The following is a 24,859-nucleotide window of genomic DNA, read 5'->3' as shown; positions in this document are numbered from 1 at the left end:
TCTATGCTATTGCTAAATATTAATAACAATGATGATGATGATGCATGTAAGCTGTTCCACAGACCTGGTATAATTTTAACTTATTTGATTGATCCTCGTAGCAGCAATGTAATTCAGTCATCACTACTGTCCCCGTTTTACAATTAGTAAGTCACTAAGAAGATGAAATAGCAAGAGTATCACAGTCACAAACCCAAAGTCACACAACTAGCAAGTGGTGGAGCCAGGATTCAAACCCAGGAAGCCTAGTTCTTATGCTCTTAACTTCTTGCACTTTGCAACTGCTTGTCTATCATTTTGATAAGCTACATTTCTCAATATCAGAAAAATTACTCCACCCTCCCCTTGCACAAAGAGATCAAATATTTGTCCTCAGTGTAAATGCTGACCTAGAACACTTAGAACATTTCAAATGGCCCTAATTCAGTGCTCACTTACACATATTAGCTGACCATGTAGAAGGCAGACAGTAAGCACTTGATAAATATTTGTGGATATCTGTTAAAAGATTAGATCTTTCTCTACTCCCTCACCTCCCCGAATGTAATCTTTCTTTCCTCTGATTTTTTTCCCACCTCCGCCAGCACTCTCTACCTTCTTCCAACACTTAATTTTCTATGCCACCCACTGTGGTAGCCAGCCTCCAGGACAGCCCCTAATGATCTCAGGTCCTGGTATGCACATCCCTGCGCAATCCCTTCCCACAACGTGTGACCAACAGAGTAATGGCGGAAACATGGCATGTGACTTCTACAGCTAAGTCATAAAAGATAATGCAACTTGCTCTCTTGGATTATACGCTCTGAGGAAGCCAGCGGCCCTGCCTTGAAGGCACTGAAGTAGCTCCACAGAGGCCGACACGTAGAACTGAGACTGCCCACCAACAGCCTGCACCAACTTGCTGGCCATGTGAGCAGCCACTGCGGAAGGTGATCTGCCAGTCTCAGTCAAGCCTTCAGATGACTATAAGCCTAGGTGACATATTACTGCAGCCTTCTGAGGGACCCTGAGCCTGACCCACTCAGTTAAGCTACCCCCATATTCCCGATTCACAAAAACTGTGAGGGAAAATGTTTATTGTTGTCTTAAACACCAACTTTTAGGATAATTACACAACAACAGATAGCTAACACACTACTCTGTGAAACTAAGCTCCTTACGAGGGGAGACTGTTTCCTCAATACTCAGAACTCCAGTAAAGCCTTAGAAATAATCAGTGTCTATATTTGCTGAATTGTGTCAGTGGGCCATTCCTTTTGTTCAACATTCATTTTCTTCCCAAAGGAATCCATTTATAAACTACTCCCCATAATTTGTAATCTGTCATTGTCTTCCCTTTACCCCTTCAGAGACCTTCTGAAATATAACCTATACAAAGTTTTTCTCAGCAGATGAAAATGTCCCATGTTTTGTCGATCAATTTGAACTATCAACCCTAGCATCACTCATAATCACACTACTCAGTGTAAACATATATTTGTGTTAATCCTTTTTTTAAGTTTACTTTATTCTCATTATTGAGAGAGGGGGAGGGGGGGAGAGACAGAGGGAGAGAGAAACACCGATCCGATGCCTCCTGTACGCCCCAACCGGGGATACAGCCCACAACCCGGGCATGTGCCCTGACCAGTAACTGAATGGGCAACTTTTTGGTTACGGGACAACACTCCAACCAACTAAGCCACGCAGGCCAGTGTGTGCTCATCTTTTATTCAAGAAATATTTACTGAGCATCTATTATGTCCCAAGACTTTCTCTTGAAGCTGGAAATAAATAAAACAAATATCCTTAACTTTGTGGAGCTTACAGTCTAGTACATGCTCATGCCATGGTGGTCTCTCTAAAGATAATAATACAATAATCTTTGTTACTATGACCTCAAACTTCTAATTTCCCCTTTGTAAAAATTAATTATTCAAAATTATTTTTCCCCTTTCATTTTCTATTTCATTGGCCATATACCTGATACCCTTTACTTTGTATACTTAAACATTTAAGCTGCAGTCTCAAGAAAAGTCCATACCTGTTAAAACAATTTTGTAAAGTGCTCCATATAGAATCTGTATGTACCAATCAATGTCTTCCATTTTTACTGAATGTTTCCATGGGCCACACATCTTAGCAAATGCCACTTACAAGCATAAAACAAACATCATTTGTTAAGGAAAGCTTTATTTATTATATAAGCTTTAGTAACTAAATCAAATATATTCCACAAGAAGTAATTTGTAATAGATGTGATAAAATGATATAAGTAGGTGCAACTTTCTCACCTCATTTGTATTTACTTCCGCAAAGCAGAGTGTTAAAAGGAAAAGAGTATACTACACTTTTAAGACAGAGATTCAAGTCCTGGCTCTGTCACTAACCTTAGACAAATTATTTAACTGTCCTGAGCCTCGGTTCCCCATTCTAAAATGAAAAAAAATCTACCTCATAGAGTTGTTGAGAGAATTAAGTAATACATTAAAAGCCTAACTTAATGCCTGTTACATAGTAGGCATCAAGAATGGTCAGTTACCTGCCTCTTCCCTAGGACTTGCACCTGCAGTCAGAAAGTGCCAGGAAATCTTTCCAAGCTGAGTTACTTCTGTTTGGAATGATCTTCCTCTCCTTCATCAATGAGTTAGGATTCAACTCAACCATCTTCTCTGAATTCCAAAGGAAAAGCTCCCTTGACTCTCCCATACAATTCTGGGTTTGTACTTAAAAGTTTACTGAAGTGTGTTATAATTATGTCACTTTCTGCTTCTCCCATTAGATTGTGAGCTCCTCATGAGCAGGGACCACATCTAACTTACCTTACCTCAGCTTTTAGGAAAACACCTGGCACATTACAGGTATGGAACAAGTTTGCTGAATGAATAAATGAATGAGTGAATGAAGTCATTACTTAAGGAGTATCCATAATTACTACTGGGTGACCCAAACTTTATGTTTTTGCCCTTTATGGGCTGAGATGCTCTTTTATACTTCTTTTGAATCCCTTCCTCATACCACTCGGCAGCGTCCTAAGGAAAAGCAAAATCTGCAATAAATACTTTCGGATTATGGGATTCATATTACTCTTCCATCTCACATTTTACTTTAAACTTAAAAATTATCCTAATGGATGGGGCTTTGGGAAACCTTCTGAAACGGGCTCTTCTTAACAGCTGTTGATAAGAGCTGAAGCAAATGCTAGAACTAGACTACAGTTAGTTTTTCTTTGCATGTGTTTTTGAAAAAAAAAAACCAGGAACGGTTTCTTTCTAAATTGTTTCATTAAGAATCTGAGTATCATAAAGCCCTTTGATTCACTATGAAGAAGACAAAAGACATTTAGGCAAAACTTAGTTTAATAACTTGCAGCCAAAGGTTCCCCGCCCTGCAGCCGTGGGGCCGTGGGCCAGCTGGCTGTACCACCTCACCCCTGGGAGGTGGCGGCTTTTCAACAGTAAAACTGAATAAGTGAGATCGGGAGGGTGGTTTTGTTTTGTTTGGTTGGTTGGGGTGTTTTTTGTTTTGTTTTGTTTTGTTTTTTTGGTCTTTTAAAGGTCTTAAAACACACACATTTAACATCTTATTGAAAATAAAGGTTATGTTACAGACTTTGGTTTCAGGTAGAAAAGATCCGGAAAAGATCTCAAAAACTAGCCGCTTGGAGACACTGCAGACATCTTACGGGTTTAAGAGTATGTACGACCGCGTGAAGCCAGGCGTAATTTCCTATGACACCGAAGTGGCGTGACTGCCCACTCCTGAATACACACGCTGCGCGGCCCCCGCAGGCTGATCCGCCGGTAACTGTCCGCCAACGGCCCTTTCCTTATGCTGCTTCACAGCGAGAAAAGAGAGAAACCCTGACAAGGCCGAGCTGGGCTGGTGCTCACTACAGAGCGGGCTACCCGTCGTCCCCAGCTCACACCGATCCCACGCCGCAGGCACTATCCCCATTTCTTCTCACGGGAAACTGAGGCCCAGGACTGCACAGCCGGCACACGGCAGGTGTGAGCGGCTGCCCGGAAAGCCCCAGCGGCAGCCCCTGCGGCATCGCTGCTTTCTTACGGTCCGGGCCAGGGTGGGGGGTGTCATCAAAGCGTCCCGACAGCCACTTTCTGAGAGGGTAAAGTTCCTGGCCGTCCAGTTTCGAATCTTCCAGAACCCTCTCGCCTGGAGGCATTCGGGTTGCCACACAAGCATCGACAAGCCCAGGTGAGCCCGCCTTACCTGGGAATCCTGGGATTGCACATGGGTCCTGAGGGTGTGCACAGGGCGCGGGGAAAAGCGCGCGGCACCCAGTCCCAGCAGTCCCAACACTCCCGCGGCGCAGCGGGGGTGGGCACCTCGGTGTCTCCCCTCCCCACCCGCGCAGCCGAGCCAGGCGGCGCACAGGTGCACGACCGCGTCCCGCGTCACCCGCCCCGGCTCGGCAACCCGGGCCAGGAGGGGCGAAGAAGGGCGGGGGTGACCGAACTGGGTGGGGGCGCAAGGCCCGGCCCGGCCCGACCCCTGACGGTGCGCGTGGCGCGCTTTTGAGGAGAAAGGATGCTCAGGCGGGGCGGGACCGCGGTGGGGGAGGGGGCCCTGGCCGGACTCTCACTCACCGCCTCGCTCTCCTCCCGGCCCGAGTTCCGCGGCGGTCGCCGCTCCGGCTTCCACCGCGCGTGTCTCCTCTCGAGGCTCAACGTCCAGCGAGGACGCGCAAAGCTGCAGAGAAGTCGGCGCGAGCGGAAAGCGTGTGGCGAGCGGAGCCGAGGGGGTGGGGAAGATGGAACGGTCGTTCTCGCGGCCACCACAGACACCACAGACACGGTCGCCAGTCGCCGGCGGCTCCTCTCAGCCACGGAAGCTGCGGACCCTCCCACCACACCCGCCTCCCGCCTTCCACACCGCCCGTTGGAGGAGTGATAGCGAAACTGGCCAATCAGAGGCCTTGTGAAGGCCGGGCCCTGCAGGCTAAAGGAAGAGCGGGGAAAGAAGAGCTACAAGGGAGATGAGGACGGTGGCGGGACTTCCTGTGATTGACGGCCCGGAGCAGCCAACGGACAGCGGGGAGATGACCTCATCGGCGAGGGTAGTCTGGAACTGGCGGAGCTATTGCGAGGAGGTGGGAGGAGATCCGCGCCGAACCAGGGGCGGGTCGCTGGGGGCCTTAAAGAAGCCGCAGCCCATTGGTCACCCGGTAAAAGGAAGGGCGGGGGACCCGGCTGGACCTCGCAAAGTTGCCAAGGGGTCAGTGCCACAAGCTCTTTTACTGCATTAGTCCTCCCGACCCCATATTGATCCTTCTAGAGGGCTGACGGTTCCCCCCTGGGGCTTGTAAATCGATTACTTGACTCATACTTCCCAAAAGGGATACACAATAAATTTCACTCTGGCCTGGAGCCCTGAATTCCCGTTACAGCTCCCGCCCCACCGAGGCCAGGCGCCTGAGTCAGTGTCCCCTAGGTTAAAAGGGAGGCTACTGACACCTACTCACACCTCCCTACCTGCCTGGAATGTTAGGATCATCAACAGGGAATGCGCCTGGGCTTCGAGAAGGAAAGGGGCTGAATGAACCCAAAAGCTTGTATTAATTAGGTGACTCCAGGAAGAGCATCTGTGAAGGGGAGGGCTGCACTAGATGACTCCCCACGACTCTTGCAATTCTAAAACTCTAAAATGCTGAGGTCCTGCTCTTTCAGGCTCCCGCTCATGTAAGAAGAAGGTGTGTGTGTGCACGCGCGCGCACGCGCGAGGGTACTGCATTGGGCACAGAGCCCACACATGAACCTGGTTCACAACTTCAACACGAAGAAAGAATGCAGGCTAAATGGGAGAGAGGAACAAGTAAAGCAAGGTCCGCTGTGATACGTGCCTTGGTGGAGGCAGGCCGTTTGCTGCTGCCCCTCCCCCAGCAATGGGAGGGAGCCCAGAAAAGGAGAAATAACTTCAAGTTGGCTCCGTGGAAAAGAGGGGGAAGTGCTTTCCTCCTAAAGCTTCGCGGGGATGGTGTCAAGAGACAGGATTGGAGGGAGGAGTAACAGTAACTAGAGGAAGAAGGGGCTAGGGCATTCTTCCAGGTTTCAGGAGGAGCAGTGTGAAGGTACAAAGACTGAAAAGGGGAAACTCCTTCTGCATTCCAGGGTCAGTTCTCACTATGATCCCCTGTTCTCCCCCAGCAGTCTCCAAGGACTACCCATGGGGGCCATTCTCTGAAGAAGAGAGGGAGAGAGTGCCTCCTCACCCCCTCCAACAGCTGCAAAAGCCAAGGTGGACCTGGGTATTCCCAGTTATTCATATATCCGTCAGCTTCAAGTTCAGTAACACGTGTTGGTCACAGACTTGGGAGTCGGATAGGATCCTTGTGACCCTTTAGTCACACACCTTCCCCAGAGGCAAGAATTCTTCCACAAAAGTCCTGATAAAAATTATTTATTCAACATTATTCCATATTTCTCAAGATACAAAGAGGGGTAAGATGAAATAGCCACTGCCTTGGGGCGCTTCCACCAAACTGGGGGAAGTTAAGGCATATGCTGAGATGACTATAATGCCAGGCCATATAGGGCCCAGAGGCATGCCTCAGAGAAAGTACTGCTGGTTGGAATTTTTGAGGTGGGGCATTTTTCGCCAAGACTAAACAGGTGTGGCTTTCCAGATAAGTCTATCTAGACACAGCCTTCGTGAAAAAGCCAAGGTAAGAAGGAAGCACAAGTGTGTTTTATTACTCACGGGAAGAGGAATATGCTCATTCCCGGCTTCCCAGACATGGCAAACTCATCACCTCTCAAATAGGCCTGTTCTTTTTTTTTTTTTTTGGACAACTTAAATTATATACATTTACATACATATATGTATGTATATGAGGTATGTCCAGAAAAAGTCCAGCCATTGTTAATATAACGAGAATGCTTTGCATGACATCGACGTAACCTGGCAGCCAAGGAGAGTGGACTGGAATGCACATGTGTGAACAATGATGACGTCACACTGTACTAGTTAGTGGGGGCGGTAGATGTTGTTGACTGAGCATGTGTGCTGTGTGCTCGCATTCAAAATAACTGAGCAAGTAGAGCAATGAAGTCCCTTTTTCTTACCACCATTCCTCAGATGAGGGTTTCCATACTCCTCACTATCCTGGCTTTTCCCAAAACTAAAATCAGCTTTGGAAGGGAAAAGAATTCACACCATTGACAAGATTAAGGAAAATATGACAGGGCAGCTAATGGCGATACCAACAAAGCATTTTGCAGAGTGTTTTGAACAGTAGAAGGAAAGCTGGAAGAACTGCGTGAGGTCCCAAGGTGCCTACTTTGAAGGAGACAGGTATCACTGTCCTATATACAAAGTTTCTTGTATCTTGTATTTTCTTCAATAAATCTCTATTTTTCATAGGACACAGCTGGATACTTTCTGGACAGACCTATACATAAAATGTTTATGTATATTCTTATAGATGATCTGCCTTCCTCGAATCTCTGACCCTCAATCCTAATGTTTTCCCCTAAAGCGCCACAGAGCACGTCTACTCCCACTGCTTCATGATAACACTCCAAATATTTGAAGACAATGATTATGCCCTTTTTCACACACCCCCTACCCATCCCTCAAATCAATAGGGATAAAGTCCCTTTTTCTCGCCACCATTCCTCAGACGAGGGTTTCTGTACTCCTCACTATCCTAATGACTTCATGCGGTCACCTTTTAGTTTTCCAGGATTGGTCAGGGGCACATGTTATTTTTACCCTTCTAGCAAATGTTCCCTTTCTTGTGTCAAGGGGAGCCTAGTTTTCTCTGGGGAACCCACTCTCTGACTTCACTACTCACTTGTCCAGTGGGGAAGACGTGGCCTGGTCTTAACCGACAGATACACCGTTCCCTCCTCCCCCTCACCAACACCTAAGATGATCGATTCAGGAAAAGGTGTGAAGCGCGAGCCATTTCAATGAGAAAGAGCGCTGGATCCTCTGGTGGAACTACTGGGACAGAGACCTTCTCTTTGACCTGGGGCTGCTGAACTCTGGCTACACACCTGGTGTTTACAGGGAGGATCACCAGAAAGACTTTGCTTGAGGGTAAAGCCAATACTGAAACGATCAGAGCTGAGATACAGATACAGGCCTCAGTGGGTCATGACTGTTTGAGAACCTGAATCCAGCAATTGTCTGGCTGTTTGATTTTGTGGGTGTCTTAGGTCAGGGTTCTCAGAAATAGAGAGATGCAACCAACTGAGCGAGGAAAACCCTGTAAAGGAGGAGGTTGAACAGGCAAGGGAAAGTGAAAGAGCCAAGCAAGGCTTGGCTCAGCTGACCTTGGCCTGATCCACAGTGGAGAGCTCAGGAGCATAACCCACACACATACCATGGAGTCATCTCCCCATGTGTACCCCAGTATCTGTCAGCTATTGTCTATGAGCCATGAGGAGGCTAATGTCACCAAAGTTGCTCCCTTCAGCTAAGGGTAGTTCTCTGGAATTTCAGGCACTCAGCAGCTAGGGAATGGGTGCAGGGGTCTGTTAAAGGGACCTAGGAGGGGCACCATTTGAGTCTAATGATCGAATGGGCCAATACTTTCCATTTCCAGTTGAATCTTTGTTCCTTGTAAATCAAAATATGACTCATGTGCGATGTGATCACCAGAGTCCAGTAAGACCTTGGCCTTCATTGGTCTGACTCCCTATATCCATTAGTATCCTAGGTGGTTGCATTAGCAAATTTAGCGGCTCAAACTAACATTGTAACCAATTCTTTCCACCCTTTTCCTCTAGCACTTTTCTCTCACAAACTGAAACAAAGCCACTCTTTCATGAACTTCTATAAATTCTTTAACATAAATGTACTATTTTAAGTTTAACCCTTCTAATAACTGGTTGTCATTATGTCCATGTCCATCTTTTGCTGCAACTTACTATATAAACACATGCTGGTTTGATTCTGTCACCCATCTAATGGGCCACCACTTCTAATTTCACTGCTCTTGCTGAAAGGAGCAGACCCAATGATAGAACCCTGCAGCAAACCACTGGAGACTGATTTCCCCTCCTTCCAACCTGCTAATCCACACTCCTGGAAAGCTTGCTCCATTTGACCTTTCCTTCTGTCCCTCTCTCTCTCTCTCTCTTTTTTTATTATTATTATTATTGTTTTTCAATTACAGTTGTCCCATTTTCCCCCCTCCTCTGTCTCTCTTCCTGGGGAATCTCTCTAAAGGTATTTCCTGGGTCTTGACCACCCCTGTCATCAGCAAATCCTGCTCTTTCCTGATTTTTCTGATGTCTTTGTTCAGGTTGGTCCCTCTGCCTCAATGTCTTCTCTTTTTTCTCTATTCACACCCCCCTTCTCCACTGTTCCTCCAGCCTAAATAGATCTTTTCCTAAATAGATCTTTTCCGTGGCTTCTACAGTGCCAAGAGCAATACGAAGTCCCTTAAGTGCATTTATTATTTCATCCTTGTGGAAACCCTGAGGTGGGTGCTCTTATGATCCCCATTTTTCAGATGAAGAAACTGAGACTTAAAGAAGTTAATTAAGTAACCCAATATCACACAGCTAAAAACTAGCAAAGCCAGGGTACAGATGCTAAAATTAGCATTCTGGGTGTGATTCAGTAAACATTTCTGGGCTAGATACAAGGAATTAGATGAAATATCTTAAAAAGTGAAATAGACAATGTTTGCCCACAATCCAAAACTGGGTCCATAAATGACACTAATGAACAATGCTGTATGAACAGTAGAAATGAAATAAAAAGCCCTGCCAGGTAACTCAGTTAGAGCATCATCCCAATACTCTAAGGTTGCGGGTTTGATCCCCAATCAGGGCACATACAAGAAACAACCAATGAATGCAAAGGTAAGTGGAACAACAAAGTGATGTTTCTCTCCCTCTCAAATCAATAATTTTTTTAAAGAAATGAAATAGAAGGGAAAGCTCATGTCTGGTGGGAAACCCAGTAAAGCCACGTGACAAGTTTATGTTAGGCAGGAATGAGGTAAGGCATTCCAACTTAGGGAATACTGTGAGTAATATGGAAGAAGGGAAACATGGGAACATGTTTGAACAAGGGAGTTGTCTGGCTTGTTTGAGAGATAAGGCTTGAAAGCTTGTTTGAGGCCCTGTTGTAAAAAAGTAAAGAACGCCAAGGCAAAGTTGATATTGGGCTTTTGAAAACAGGATCCAAACTGGTAGTGAGTTGATTGGGTAGGAGACTGACATGGGAGTGGGGAGATCACTGCTGTTATCCACCCATAGGAAATAAGGACCTACGATAGTATCGGCAATAAACTTGGATTTGGATTACTTTTTTCCTTATGCTCTATGAACACTCTCTGTCCCTCCTTGTCCTTTAAAGATCATAACATCCTTGAGAAGTGTCAATCATTTTTTTTAAATGTTCCCATAACCTCTAAACCACTAACAACTTCTTGATACATAATAATCACTCAGCACATATTTCTGGAATTGAATTGAATGCATGATTGAAACGATAAAAATGCTGGGGCTCTGTTTAAATGGTTTTATAGGAACTTACGCCATGCCTGCAACCATCTACAGTATTAATGACAACAAAATTCAACTAGTTTTTTATTCAGCACCTACTACACATATCATTGTCTCATTGAATTCTCCCAATGGTACATACTGACATTATTCCATTTTGCATATCAGAAAAACTAAGAGTCAAACTAGTAGAGTGACCAATTGTCCCAGTTTGCAGGGACTTTCAGTGCTAAAACCAGGACAGCCCCAGTCAAATCAAGAAGGTTGGTCACTCCACCAAGATCCCTTGCCCCACCTCACCCAAGTCAGGTTTTAAACACAAGTCTGACCCGCATAAGGTTTGAGTTTTTTTAAAGATTTTATTTATTTATTTTTAGAGAAAGAGAGGGAGAGAAACGTTAATGTGCAATAGATACCTTAATAGTTTGCCTCTCACACACCCTCAACTGGGGACCTGGCCCACAACCCAGGCATGCGCCCTGACTGGGAATCGAACCTACGACCTTTTGGTTCACAGGGTGGCACTCAATCCACTGAATCACACCAGCCAGGGCCCCATGAGGTTTTATTTCGACTTTCTGAACAGCCAATATAAATATGCTATTCAGGTACTTTGGGGATAGAATCCAAGAATATTCATACTGAATTTGGCTAGCGTATTTGGAGCCTACTCGAGACAAGCGTATAGAGAGGCACAGAATCACAAAATGGATGGGTTTTTGTCAGAGAAAAGGAATCCAGGCTGGGGAATGTCTTTCCTGGAGGACGCCCTTACTCAAGAGTTCGGCTTCATAAGCTGTTCCTTGGCGCCCTCTCGTGGTTGAGACATGTAACCACTCCTTGACTCCCCAGACTAGTAAATAGGCAACAGAATGGTAAACGGTGAGAGGTGGAACCCAACTGAAAGTTCTTAATGCTTGAGGAGCGTAAAGATTTTGGTGTTGTTTTAAACATAATTTTATTTTTTAATTGATTTTTTATGGGGAGGGGAGAGAGAGAAACATCGATTTCTTTTCCCCTCATCTATGCCTTCATTGGTTGATTCTTGTATGTACTCCCAACCCAGAATCAAACCCATAACCCTAGCATATGGGGAAAATGCCCCAACCAACTGAGCTACCTGACATATTTTGTTTTAAAAATTAAAAACTAGAATTGCTTTTTTTTTCCTTAAATGAAGCTGGTCATGCTGTCATAAACTAGGGTAAGGACGATCAGGTACAAAGTTTAAGTGGATGTCAACCCCTCACAATAATTAAGATATGTAAATTTCAAAACAATATTTCAAAAAATCAAAATAAATTCCTCCCAAACCCCACAATGATCAAAATGTCAATTACAATACAGACAGGACCGGACCCTGCCACTGCCCTGCCCTCCCTCACTTGCCTCACCCTAATCCCTTGAGCCCTGGCATTGGGGCCAGGAAACCCAGGGCCCTGGCAAAGCTCTCTGGTGGAGGACTCCAGAAGGTGGCACCTCAAACCTCAGCACAGGAAAATGGAAGTGGGGCTTTTCAGGCTTGTCCACCAAAGACCCTCCATAGGAGAGAGAGCATCCCTGGCTTGAGTAACCAGAGGCCTGCAGTAAACAAGAAATTTTTTCAAGGCTCCTGTCTAGGCATATTTTGAATTTGACTTCCTAATATATTCATTTTGGTTTTTTGTTCTGTTACCTGTTATTAAATATATATATATATATATACTTCAGTAGTGTACAGAAAAGTGCATTTGCCACAGCTGTACAGATCAAAGAATTTTCGCAAATGGAACACACATGTCAACCATCACCCAGATCAAGGAAAAGAACAGCACAAGGACCCCCGAAGTCCCTCTCCCGCCCCCTTCCATTCACTATTACTCCAAGGTACCTCCATATTGATATCTGACAGTACAGATTAGTTTTGCCTATTTTTTCTTTATATAAATGGAATGATCTGGGTCATTTTGCTCAAAACTGTGTCGGAGAGATTAGACCATATTTTTGTGTGATTGTAGTCTGTTCATTCTCATTGCATTGTATGAATATATTACAATAAATGCATTTACTCTGCTTATGTGGGTTGTTTTCCGTGTGGTATTATCACACATCATGCTGGTATGAATATTCCTTTTATTTTTTTTTAAGATTTTATTTATTTATTTTTAGAGAGAGGGGAAAGAAGGGAGAAAGTGAGGAAGAGAAACATCAATGTGAGAGAAAAAACATCGAACAGTTGCCTCTCCTATGCGTCCACCCAACTAGGAACTGAACCTACAACCCAGGCATGTGCCCTGATCAGGAATCAAACTGGTGACCTTTCAGTTAGTGGAACAATACTGAACCAACTGAGCCGCACCAGTCAGGGCTCTTAATGGTATTGTTTGATGAGCAGAGGTTCTTAGTTTTAATGTAGTTCATTAATATTTTTTCATTTATGATTCTTTGTATTTTCTGTTTGTGAAATACCTGCCTATTCTAAGGTCATAAATATATTTATCTACATTTAATTATAAAACCTTTATTTATTTATGTTAGCTTAGATCTATAATCCTTCTAGAAATGATTTTTAGTATGATGTGAGGTAGGGGTGAAAATACATTTTTTTATCCATATGTGAGGTCAACACATATGTGTGATATATATATTTTTTCCCTATAAAAGCAAGTAATTAAATTATTGATAATTCCCTGTTAAATTATATGATTTTCTCCTAATTCTTCAAGTAAAACAGACACTCCAGAAATGGCTATGTTTGAGCACTAGTTAAGGCACATTATCTACATTACCTCGCTTAATTATCACTATACTTATAGAGGTAGGTATTCATATTTCAACTTTATAGATGAAGAAAGTAAAGCTCAGAGAAGTAAATATGTTAAGGCCACCCAGCTAGTAATTCCACGGTCCTTTCACCAGTGTTCTAGACTCCCTTAGAGAGAAGATTTCCACTTGGGGGATAATCATCTGCCAAAGTCACATGTTTGTCTATTCACAAGTTGATGGGCATTTGTACTCTTTCTAGTTGGGGCTATTATGAATAATTCCGCTATGAACATTTTCACTTAATTGTTTCTCTTTTGTAGATTTGTTCCTTGCTTCCTCTCTTGACAACTTCCTTTGTAATTGATGACTTTTTGTGATTGTATGCTTTGACTCCTTTATCAAAATCTCTTCTGTATTGACTACAGGTTTTTCCCTTGTGGTTACCAGGAGGCTTACATAAAATATCTTACAACTTCCTGTTTTAAGCTGATAAGAACTTAACTTTGATAGCATACAGAAATGTTATTCTTCTGACCTCTGGCCAAGATGGCAGCACAGGTAGACCGGCTTCGTCTCCCTCCACAACTATAAGGATTGCATCTACCTCAAAACTAAAAACAAGCAGAACTACCAGAAAATAGAACCACATGAAAGTCCAACAAAGATATAAAGAAGTAACACTCACCCAGGTAAGTAGGAGGGGCAGAACTGGGGAGCTGGGCAGGGAGGACACAGTGTGAGGGCACACGGTGGTTGCAACAGCAGCTGTATCACGCTGGCAGAAAGCGCGGTCACACATTTAAAAAGTTGGGAGGAACACCTGGGGCGCGCTCCCAGCCCCAGACCAGACCATGCAGTTCACAGTTCCAGGTTCCAGCACTGAAGAAAATAAAGCCTCATTGCTTCTGACTGTAAAAACCAGTGGGGGCTGGGGTGGCAGAAGAAACTTCCAGTTTCTCAGCAGAGTCTGCTTGTTTAGAGGGCCCCCACAGTCCTAGAACGTCCGCAGACCCACCCACTCTGGGAACAATGGCCAGGGCAACAGCTAGAGGGGTGCAAGTCCCATATGGGAAGTGGAAGAAGTGCCTGGAAAGGAGGTGAGCGCTGAGCAAGAGGAACTGTTCCCTCTCTGGCCTCTCCCCCACATACAGCGCCACAACGTGGTGAAACAGTCGCCCCGCACTGACGTAACCCCACACTGATGCAGCCCCGCACCGATGAATACCTAAGGCTCTGCCCCTTACAGCATAACAGGTGTGACAGCTCTACCTAATACACAGAGACAAACACAGGAGCCTGTCAAGTTGAGGAGACAGAGAAGTATGGCCCAAAAGAGGGAGCAGATCAAGGTTCCAGTGGGAGAATTAAGCAATAAAGAGATAGCCAACCTAATAGATGAGGAGATATGCAGCCTAACAGATGCAGAGTTCAAAACACTGGTGATCAAGATGCTCACAGACTTGACAGACATGCTTGAGTACTGCAAATGAATAATGGAAGAACTGAATGCTATACTAAATGAAATGAAGAAAAACCCACATGAAACCAATGGTGAAGGGAAGAAAGCCAGGGTTCAAATCAATGATTTGAAACAGAAGGAGGAAATAAATAGTCAACCAGTACAGAGTGAAGAAACAAGAGTTGAAAAAAACAAGGAGAGGATCAGGAACCTCTAGGACAACTTTAAATGTGCCAACATCCAAATCATGGGGCTGCCAGAAGGAGAAGAGGAAGAGCAAGAAATTGAAAACTTATTTGAAAAAATAATGAAAGAAAACTCCCCAAATTTGGCAAAGGAAATAGACATACAAGTCCAGGAAGCACACAGAGTGCTAACTAAGCAAACCAGAATAGGAACAGAATCATAGGTATGGGGATCATTGGGAGGGTTATCAGCTGGGAGGGGGAAGGGGGAGAAATGGGGAAATGGTGCAGGGACTAAGAAGCATCATTGGTAGGTATAAAATAGGGGGAAGTTAAGAATAGTATAGGAAAGAGTGAAGCCAAAGAACTTATGTGCACAACCCATGGACATGAACTAAGGGGGGTGGGACTGTTAGAGAGAAGGGGGGTACAGGGCGGAGGGGAGCAAAGGGAAAAAGTGGGGAAAACTGTAATAGTACATCAATAAAATCTACTTTTAAAAAAACTAAGAAAAAAAAGAAATGTTGTACTTTTCCTTCTCCTCTCACATTTTAGGTTATTGATGTTTAAATCTTTTAATGTACAGTTTCTCCCCCCATGGAGGAGGGAAAGGTGGCCTTCATGGTTGACTCCCAGCCTTCCATTCCCCCCGGAAATGTCTGTTCTAAGCCAATTACTTATGGCAACGTCCCAGGTCTCCTGGCAGCCACTGGTTTAGGAATGGGGACATTACCCAGTCCAGGTAAGTGAGACACAACTGACCTGTACTGGGGACAGGGATGTTTAAGGCTTTTTTGTGCGCAAGAGATTGAGGATGTTATTGAGAGGTGACGTCCGCAACTGCTGCAGCCACCTTGTAACCAGGAGGAAAACCAGACTTAAAATGAAGCTGACGCCAGGAAAGGCAGGGGAGAGATGGCAAGACCCTGGCACCTCCATGGCGTTTTGAGCAGCTGACTGTACCATCCTGGAGCCTGGTCCACAGCTGGGTTTTCAGTTGCGTGACATCACCCATTTCCTCACTGTTTAAGCCTATTTGAATTTTTTGTTGTTATTTGAAGCCAGAAGCCAGCCATCTAACTGAGATAGATCGGCCCACAGGGTCCATGTCGCCAGGAGGTGGCACATATGAGGCCCAGAGGATGTGTTTTGTCCGTCCAGTGCACCTTCTGGGGAATGACCCACACCTATTCCTCAGAAATCCTTCTCAGTCCATGTGATTTCAGTGGGTTGGAGCCCCTCCCCATCCGCCAAAGAGGCCACACGATTGGATTCTGACCAAAGTACTCCACGCGCCTGGAGGCGGGAGGTAACCGAACCAGGCCAGTGAGAACTCCCTGGAACTTCCGCCAAAGTTGGGGGAAAAAAAATCTCTCTTCTCCTCCAACTCCACAAGCTATAAAGCCCAGTAATGACAAGCAGGACCAAAATGTGGAGAAGAGGCAGGGTGCACATGACAGCAGTCACTGCTCTGGATGGAGCCAGCCCTCCACACGTGGGGCAAATCACAGCGTGAGGGGAGGCAGGGGCTGCAGCTGTCGGCTGGGGCTCCGTCCCTGCTGAGCTGCTGGATCAGGCGACCCTGGTTCCTCTCCCTACCTCACTAGCACCGTGTTCTGATTCCGTTTTCCCCCGGCCCCTCTGTGCCGCCGTCCTACCCAGTCATTCTGAAGTGATATTTTTTTCTTGCTTGAATGGGCAGTGGTACTCCATGCCCCACTGCCCGCCCCCCCCCCCCATCTCAGAAAACTACGGAGTGGGGGAAAACGCAGCTTAGACTCAACCTAAATGGTTATATTTCATTAATAGCACCAGTTCCCTGCAGGTGAACACAACGTGCCTCGTGAAGGCAGTAATAAAACAGACGCTTCACAAGAAACTCAGAACAGAGAGAGGCAGGCCACTGGGTGATGGGAAGCCACCGCGGTCTCAAAGCCAGATGATCTCAGGCCATTGCCTGCATGCCCCCGAGTTTCAGTCTTGAAAGGTGTGAATTAGGGCTAAACATACCGACTATAACTGAACCTGGGCCTCTGCCCCGCTCCGGAACTCAGTTTCCTCCCACCAAGTGGGAGAGTGGAAGTTCTCTCCCAGGTCTCCCCGGAGTCTTCACTGTCTTTGGGCGTCCCCTCGGTCTCAGTGCTGCTGGGGGCCACGCTGCACTTTGGTGACTTTGGTGCGGGTCAGTACCTGGGCTCCTAGCTCCGGTCCCCTCTAAGAGTGTTGCCTCCTTCCCAGAGGCCCCAGGTTTCTGCTTCCCTGTCTCACATTTTATCTCCATTTCCCCACACTATGGTGTGTTCCACGCTTTAGGAAGGGTTGGAGCAGTTACAGAGAATTTTATTATAGTAAAAGACTTAAAGCTGTGGCCTAAATCTGATGGTAAAGAGCCTATGACCTTGAGCAAGTGACTTTTAACAGCACTCTTGCAGCAAGGGAGCGACGGTGTACTCCAATGGTCATAAAATGCACCCGTAAGAAAACACACCAACAGCTCATTGCCTCATGACAAAACCTCTTAGCAGCAGTCCCGGATAAGCCATAAAGCAGTCAGAGCAACCCTCACTGCTTTGAAATGCCTCTCACCCCTTTTGTGACATTTGCAATGTCGCCTGTCTTCAGCGGGATTGCTTGGCATGTCTATCCGTACTTTAGGAACAAAATGTAACACAACTCCTGCTCCTGGTTTATCTTCACATCTTAGGTTCCGCAAGTACTTGCTTTGCTTTGTAAGAAAAAAGTGGGCGTTCCTCCAAAGAGAAAACTTTGTTTCACTAATATCAGTTTCACTCCCTGTTGCTCCCATCTCCCTGCCTTTCTCTCTCCATTATCACTTTGTATCCAAAAGCTAAGTCACGGGATGATTTTTCTGAAGACATTTTTAAATAGCACTAAATTCAGAACCAATAGCTCACCTAATTCAGTTAAAGACAGTATGAACAGCTGTGCTTAATATCTCAGATTTGCAAACAAGAGTGGCTCCATCAGGAGGTTGCCATCGATTGTAAGATACACTTCTAACATCAAAGATGGTAAAACTGGGGGGAGAATACGAGTTATATATCTTAGAATTAGTTAAATATGGTAGTATGATATGTTTCCCTCTCTCTCTCTCTCTCTCTCTCTCTCTTAAAAAAAAGTTTTATCTTTCACTGTTAGGCCTTTGATCTACCTAAAATAGATTTTCCTGGTGCTATGTATAAAGTAGTATTCCCTGAGTTAAATATATATATGGATCTCCCTGGCTGGTTTGGCTCAGTGGATTGAGCGTCGGCCTGCGAGCTAAGTGTCGCTGGTTCGATCTTCCAGTCAGGGCACATCAGAGAAGGAAAACTCTGATTCCAAAAAACCTCCGCTGCCTTGCGGCATACCTCTTCAGGGGAAAGGCTAAGGGAGTAAACCCCGACAGAAAATCCGGAGCCGGAGTCCCTAAGGCGGTTTGACGTTGTAGTCAACACCGGCAACTCCTGAGGTGCACCTGAAGCCAAGCTGTATTGACTCCGTCTTTCCCTTGGATCCTTCAGCTGCGAAGAGAGGGGGGGTCTACTGCATGGGCAACAGCAGACCCTCCATATTACCCTGCCCAGGCTCTGTAGCTTCAGCTTCACTGGAGAGGACACTCCAGTGTCATCGCAAGATGTCGATTCAACAAGGGAGGAGACAGATACCGTGTCACTCCCGAGTCGGACTGCACAGCCATTCTCGGCGGTGCAGAAAGACTCTTAAGAAGCTACACCATCGTCTCTCGAGACGGACGGCTGCCGATCGATCGATCGAAATACCGGTATTAATTAGAATTCTTTCAACTGCAAGTGACAGAAAACCCAGACTGGCTTGAGCAAAATGGGTATATTGAGCCAAAGAAATCCCAAAGTACTTCTACACCAGCTTTAGGTATGGCTGGATCCAGGACTCCAGGAGAGAATCAGGACTAGTTTCTGGCCATTCCTCTCTCTCCCTTCCATAGGGATGGCTTTAGTCTCAGGTTTCACGTGGTAACATAGCAGGAGCCAGCAGCTCTAACCCCCATATCCTCTCTGGTCTCAAGTCCAGCAAAGAGGGATGAGGGTCTTTGTCCCAGAATTTTTAACCTGAGTGTCAATGCCTTTTATTGGCTCTGACAGCTCCGGATACCAGCGCTGAGCTACCCTGCTGGACGCCCAGGGAAATGCAGAGAATGGATATGGGGCAGCAAAAACAATAGGTGTGATTTACAGATCGGTTGCGGGGGAATTAGGTGGATTAGCCCTGGGAGCGTTAGCCCGGAGCCTGGCCCAGGGCGAGCCTCTCGGAGGGTAGATTTAATCCCTGCTCCTCTGCAGACTCTGTGCAGGCGGAGAAGGCCTCTGCTAAGACGCCCCTGCTCGGCCTGGGTTGGCCTGCGCGCCAGCCTCTCAGCCCGCTGGGGTGGCAGCTCCTGCTCACGTGAGCTGGACGCTGCCTGGAAAGTTAATCAGTCTTTGAAGCAAGAAGTTCCTCCTGTGGTGTGGGTCGGAGCCGCGAGTGGGTGGGAATGATTATGAAAGAGTGGGAACACCGGGGCTCCTAGAGCATTTACGAAGTTAAGATGTACAGAAAGAAAGGGTGAGGGAAAAAGTCAGGAGCAGCGATTAGAAAGGACCGCCCGCCGGGGCTGCGGGTGCCTTCTGCGCGGGGTCCCGGGCTGCCCAGTCCCTGGGGCGGAGCTCAAAGCCGCCCCGGCCCCCGGCCCCCGGCCCCCGGCCCCCGACCCGCTCTGCCAGGGAGGTCTGCCCTGCGGCCAGCCCAGCTGTTTCTTCCAGGCCCTCCTCCAGCTCTGCCAACTTCCTCTTCCTTCAAATGTAAGTCGCCAGGAGCAGAGCAGGGGGAATCCGTCACTTGGGAGGGGAGGGGAGGAGCAGGCAGGAGGCCCAGTCAGGAGGGGATCCTGGAGGAGAGGAGAGGGGAGGAGAGGAAATGAAGGAGACAGACCCGGGAAGGCAGGGATGATGCTTCTTACCACCGCCCGGGAGCTGGGCCGAAGTCAACGTGGAACGCCGCCAGCTGTCTGCCAGACCCCAGCTAGGAGGCGTGCACAGCAGCGTAGGAGGCTGTGGCCCGTGCCTGCAGAGCCTGGTGTGGGAGACGGTAAGGGACTCCTTTATGAAATGGAACGGGATGGCAGGGCTCGGGTGCTGAAGGGGAGTGCTCCCGAGGGAGGAGCGACGCAGGTTGACGCAGGAGGCCTCACGTCGAGTCTAGCCTTAGCCTGGGTCAGAGGTGTGCGGCCTCGGGCTCCGGAGCGCAGCTGCACCCTAGAGGGGCTCCCCTGATAGCTGTTTCCATTTCAGCTTCGGGCTTTGGCTGCGGGCTCTTAGCGGGTGGTAACCTCCCTGGCAAGGAGGCTCCTGCCAGCCACGGACGATCCTCCACGCAGGGGACAACCTGGGCCAGCTGTGAGCCCCTGGCGCCAGCGCTCCCAGCAGCAGGAGGCTGGGTGCACAGCCTGGGAGAGCGAGCCGGGTGGCACCGGTAGCGTCTGCTGCAGCAGGTAGAAGTTTAGTGGAGGAGGTGGTAGGGACAGGAGGGAGGGCAGGGGAGCTTCCTGGAGGAGAGGGTCGTTCTGCTGCATCTTGAAGAACAGTTCCGGAGGCGGCCAAGCAAAGAAAGAAGTGCCTTCTGGAAACATTAAGATATTTAAGTATGACGCTATGTAAAAAGTCTGTACAAACGTGAGTCATGGTAAGTGGGCCTCAGACACAAACAGCTGACTGCCGTACTCAGTGAGCTGGGCATCATCCCTCGGAGTGAAAGGTCGCCTGTTCACCCCAGTCGGGGCACGTGCCTGGGTTGCAGGTTTGGGTCCTGGACTGGGTATGTACGAGAAGCAACTGATCGATGTTTCTCCCTCACATCGATGCTCCCCTCCCTTCCCCTGTCTCTCTAAAAATAAATAAATAAATAAATAAGATCTTTTTTTAAAATGAGTTTGTGGGTTCGATCCCCGGTCGGGGCCATATGATGCCTCTCTCCTCTCTCTTTCTCTCTCTAGCACCCCCCCACAGCTCCCTCTCTCTCTCTCTCTCTCTCTCTCTTTCTCTCTCTCTCTCTGCCTCTTCTCTATCTAAAAACAAAAGCAAAAAAAAAAAAAAAGTTCTCAGATGAGGATAAAAAAATTAAAAACAAAAAACCAAAAAAATAATGAGAACCCCCAAGCAGACTCATTTTACTCCAGCCGCCCCTTGACAAGCAGGCTGGGGACCTACTAGATGATACGGCAGGTCAGCAGCAGAACCATGGTGTAAACTGATCTGCATTACTGACTCCAGCACCATCAGCAGAATCAGCAGAAACCCAACTTCACACTGCTGTTCAGATGTCGAAGGGTTTCCAGGAAGTCCCTTTCAGCAAGGAGTGTTCCAGGAGGTTTCCAATGGGCAGCCCCTAAATCCTCCACGTGGTTGGCAAGATGTAGCTGGATGAGCTTCCCAGGAGGCAGGGCAAAAAGGGTGACAGAGAGTAGACTTGTGCCCTGAGGCCTGGAGAGGAGACTGCATTCCTATGTCTAGAGCATCCCCCTACCCTCACCTTTTAAAAACAGGTTTATTGAGATATAATTCACGTACAAAAAAGCATAAAGTAGACAATTCAATGGTTTTTGTATATTCACAGAGTGGTGGGACTATCACACAATCAATTTTAGAATAGTTTCATCACCCCATAGGACTCCTACTCATGAGCAGTCCCTCCTTCGCTCCACCCCCACTTTCCCCCCAGATTTAGGCACTCACTCATCTACGTTGTACCTCTCTAGATTTGCCTATTCTGAGCACCTCATATGCACAGAATCATAAGATATGTGTTCTTTGTGTGTCTGGCTCCTTTCACTTAGCTTAATGATTTCAAGGTTCATCCATGTTGTCGCGTGTATCAGTACTTCATTTTTTTATAGCTGAAAAATATTCTATGGTATGGATATTTTATGGTTTATGTATGCATTCAGTTTATGGGCATATGGACTGTTTTCAATTTTTTGGCTATTATGACTAAGGCTGCTACCAACATTCAGGTACAGGCTTTTGTACGGACATGTTTTTGTTTCTCTTGGGTATAGATTCAGAAGTGGAATTGCTTTGTCATGTGGTCGCTCTATGGTTAACATTTTGAGAAAATGCTAGACTGTTTTTCAAAGTGGCTCTGCCATTCATTTCTACCAGCAGTGTATGAGGATTTCAGTTTCTTCACATCCCTGTCAATACTTGTTATTATCTGTCATTTTAATTATTGCTATCCTAATGGGTATGAACTAGTACCTCATTGCATGTTTTTTTGTGTGGTAAAATATATGTAACATATTTTTTAGTATTTAAACTATAAGTGTACAATTCGGTGGCATCAAATACAGTCCTTGTGGTTTTGATTTGCATTGTCCTGTGGCTTTCATGTGCTTATTGATCATTTGTGTTACCTTCTTTGGAGAAATAACTATTCAGATTCCTTGCTCATTTTAAAATTGAATTATTTGTCTTTTTATTAATGAGTTGGAGAAGTTTTTTTATATATTCTAGATATGTCTCTTATCAGATATATAATCTGCAAAGATTTCCACCCATTCTATTCTTGTCTTTTCACTTTCTTGATGGTATCCTGAGAAGCACAAAAGTTTTAAATTTTGTTAAAGTTTATTTATCTAATTGTTCTTCTGTTGCTCTGTTTTTGGTGTCATATCTAAGAATGTTTTGTCTACTCCAAGGTCGGGAAGATTTACCCTGTATTTTCTTTTAAGAATTTTATAGTTTTAGTTCTTTCATAAGGTCTATGATCTATTTTGTGTTAATTTTTATATATGGTGTGAGGTAGGGGTTCAACTTCGTGTGTGTGTGTGTGTGTGTGTGTGTGTGTGTGTGGGCATCCAGTTGTCCCAGCATCATTTGTTGAAAAGGCTATTCTTTTCCTCCCTGAATTGTCCTGACAGTATCACACAGTTCCTTTTTAAGGAAAATAGGCTTTAAACAGCTCTGTCTACATGCAGTTTGTACAACTCTTATGACTTCTGGTAAGTGAAGCCAGCTTTTCTCCTGGTTTCTAGCACCTTAGACTAGTGCCTATGGTCTGGGGTGACTTGATAGAGGCAAAAAACAAACTAACTAAAATCAATGAACAACTTTATGACGAGAAATTTGACAACCTGGGTGAAATGGACAAATTTCTGAAAACATATAATCTTCCAAAACTGAATCAAGAAGAAGCAGAAAGCCTGAGTAAACCAATAACAACTAGTGAAATTGAAGCAGTAATCAAAAAACTCTCAGCACACAAAAGCCCTGCACCAGATGGCTACACAGGTGAATTTTACCAAACATTTAGGGAAGAACTAATGCCTACCCTTCTCAAACTATTCCAGAAAATCCAAGAAGAGGGAAGATTCCCAAACTCTTTCTATGAGGCCAGTATCACCCTAATTCCAAAACCAGATCAAGACACAACAAAGAAAGAAAGCTATAGGCCAATATTGCTGATGGACATAGATGCTAAAATCCTCAACAAAATATTGGCAAACCGGATCCAGCAATACATTAAAAAGATCATACATCACGATCAAGTGGGATTCATCCCAGGGATGCAAGGATGGTATAATATTCACAAATCAATAGATGTAATACACCATATAAACAAAATGAAAGACAAAAATCACATGATCATGTCAATAGATGCTGGAAAAGCATTTGATAAAGTTCAGCACCCATTTATGATAAAAACGCTCAGCAAACTGGGAATAGAGAAAGCATACCTCAACATAATAAAGGCCATATACAAGAAACCTGAAGCCAACATCATACTCAATGGGCAAAAACTGAAAACTTTCCCCCTAAGATCAGGAACAAGACAAGGGTGTCCACTCTCTCCACTGCTATTCAACATAGTTTTGGAAGTTCTAGTCACAGCAATCAGACAAGAAAAAGAAATAAAGGGCATCCAAATTGGAAAGGAGGAAGTAAAACTGTCATTATTTGCAGATGACAAGATAGTGTACATAGAAAACCCTATAAATTCCACCAAAAAATGACTCAACCTAACAAGTGAATCTGGCAAAATAGCAGGGTACAAAGTCAATATCCAGAAATTAAAGGCATTTTTTGTACACCAACAATGAAATATCAGAGATAGAAACTAGAAAAAAATTTCCACTTACTATAGCAACAAGAAAAATAAAGTACCTAGGAATAAACTTAACCAAGGAGATAAAAGACCTGTACTCAGAAAACTACAGAACACTGAAGAAAGAAATTAAGGAAGATACAAATAAATGGAAGCATATACCATGTTCATGGATGGGAAGAATTAACATCATTAAAATGTCCATACTACCCAAAGCAATTTATAGAGTCAACACAATCCTTATTAAAATATTTCACAGATCTAGAACAAATATTTCAAAAATTTATATGGAACCAAAAATTACCCTGAATAGCCTCAGCAATCTTGAGAAAGAAGAACACAGCAGAAGGAATCACAATACCAGACATCAAACAATACAACAAAGCCACTGAAATCAAAACAGTCTGGTACTGGCATAAGAACAGACATATAGATCAATGGAACACAATATAGAGCCCGGAAATAAACCCAGGTCTCTATGGTGAATTAATATTTGACAAATGGGGGAGGAGCATAAAATGGAGTGAAAAGAGCCTCTTCAATAAATGGTGCTGGGAGAACTGGACAGGGACATGCAAAAAAAATGAAACTAGACCACCAACTTATACCACACACCAGAATAAACTCAAGATGGATCAAAGACTTAAATGTAAGTCATGACACCATAGAAGTCATAGAGGAAAACATAGGCAGGAAAATCTCATATATCCCACACAGCAATATTTTCACCAGAATATCACCTACGGCAAAGGAAATAAAGGAAAGAATAAACCAATGGGACTACATCAAACTAAAAAGTTTCTGCTCCACTAAAGAAAACATCAGCAAGATGAAAAGGGAACCAACTGTATGGGAAAATATATTTGCCAATGATACCTCAGATAAGGGTT

General features: G+C 45.3%; 1 protein-coding gene across 1 annotated transcript in view; it reads right to left on the bottom strand.

Moving 5' to 3' along the window:
- Nucleotides 1-10,499, bottom strand: part of MRTFA (myocardin related transcription factor A) — a 177,418-nt gene extending 166,919 nt beyond the window's left edge. The window contains exons 1-2 of the mRNA XM_090275082.1: nt 10,495-10,499; nt 4,587-4,938 (exon numbers count right to left, since the gene is read on the bottom strand). Coding sequence (XP_090131208.1) covers nt 4,587-4,938; nt 10,495-10,499 — 357 coding nt within the window. The remainder of the gene's footprint in view (nt 1-4,586; nt 4,939-10,494) is intronic.
- Between the last annotated feature and the right edge of the window lie 14,360 nt (nt 10,500-24,859).

The sequence above is a fragment of the Furipterus horrens genome, unplaced genomic scaffold (genome assembly GCF_987537825.1).
Source record: "Furipterus horrens unplaced genomic scaffold, mFurHor1.1.pri manual_scaffold_4, whole genome shotgun sequence".
Taxonomy (NCBI): Eukaryota; Metazoa; Chordata; class Mammalia; order Chiroptera; family Furipteridae; genus Furipterus; species Furipterus horrens.
This window is presented reverse-complemented; position numbering and strand designations above follow the sequence as displayed.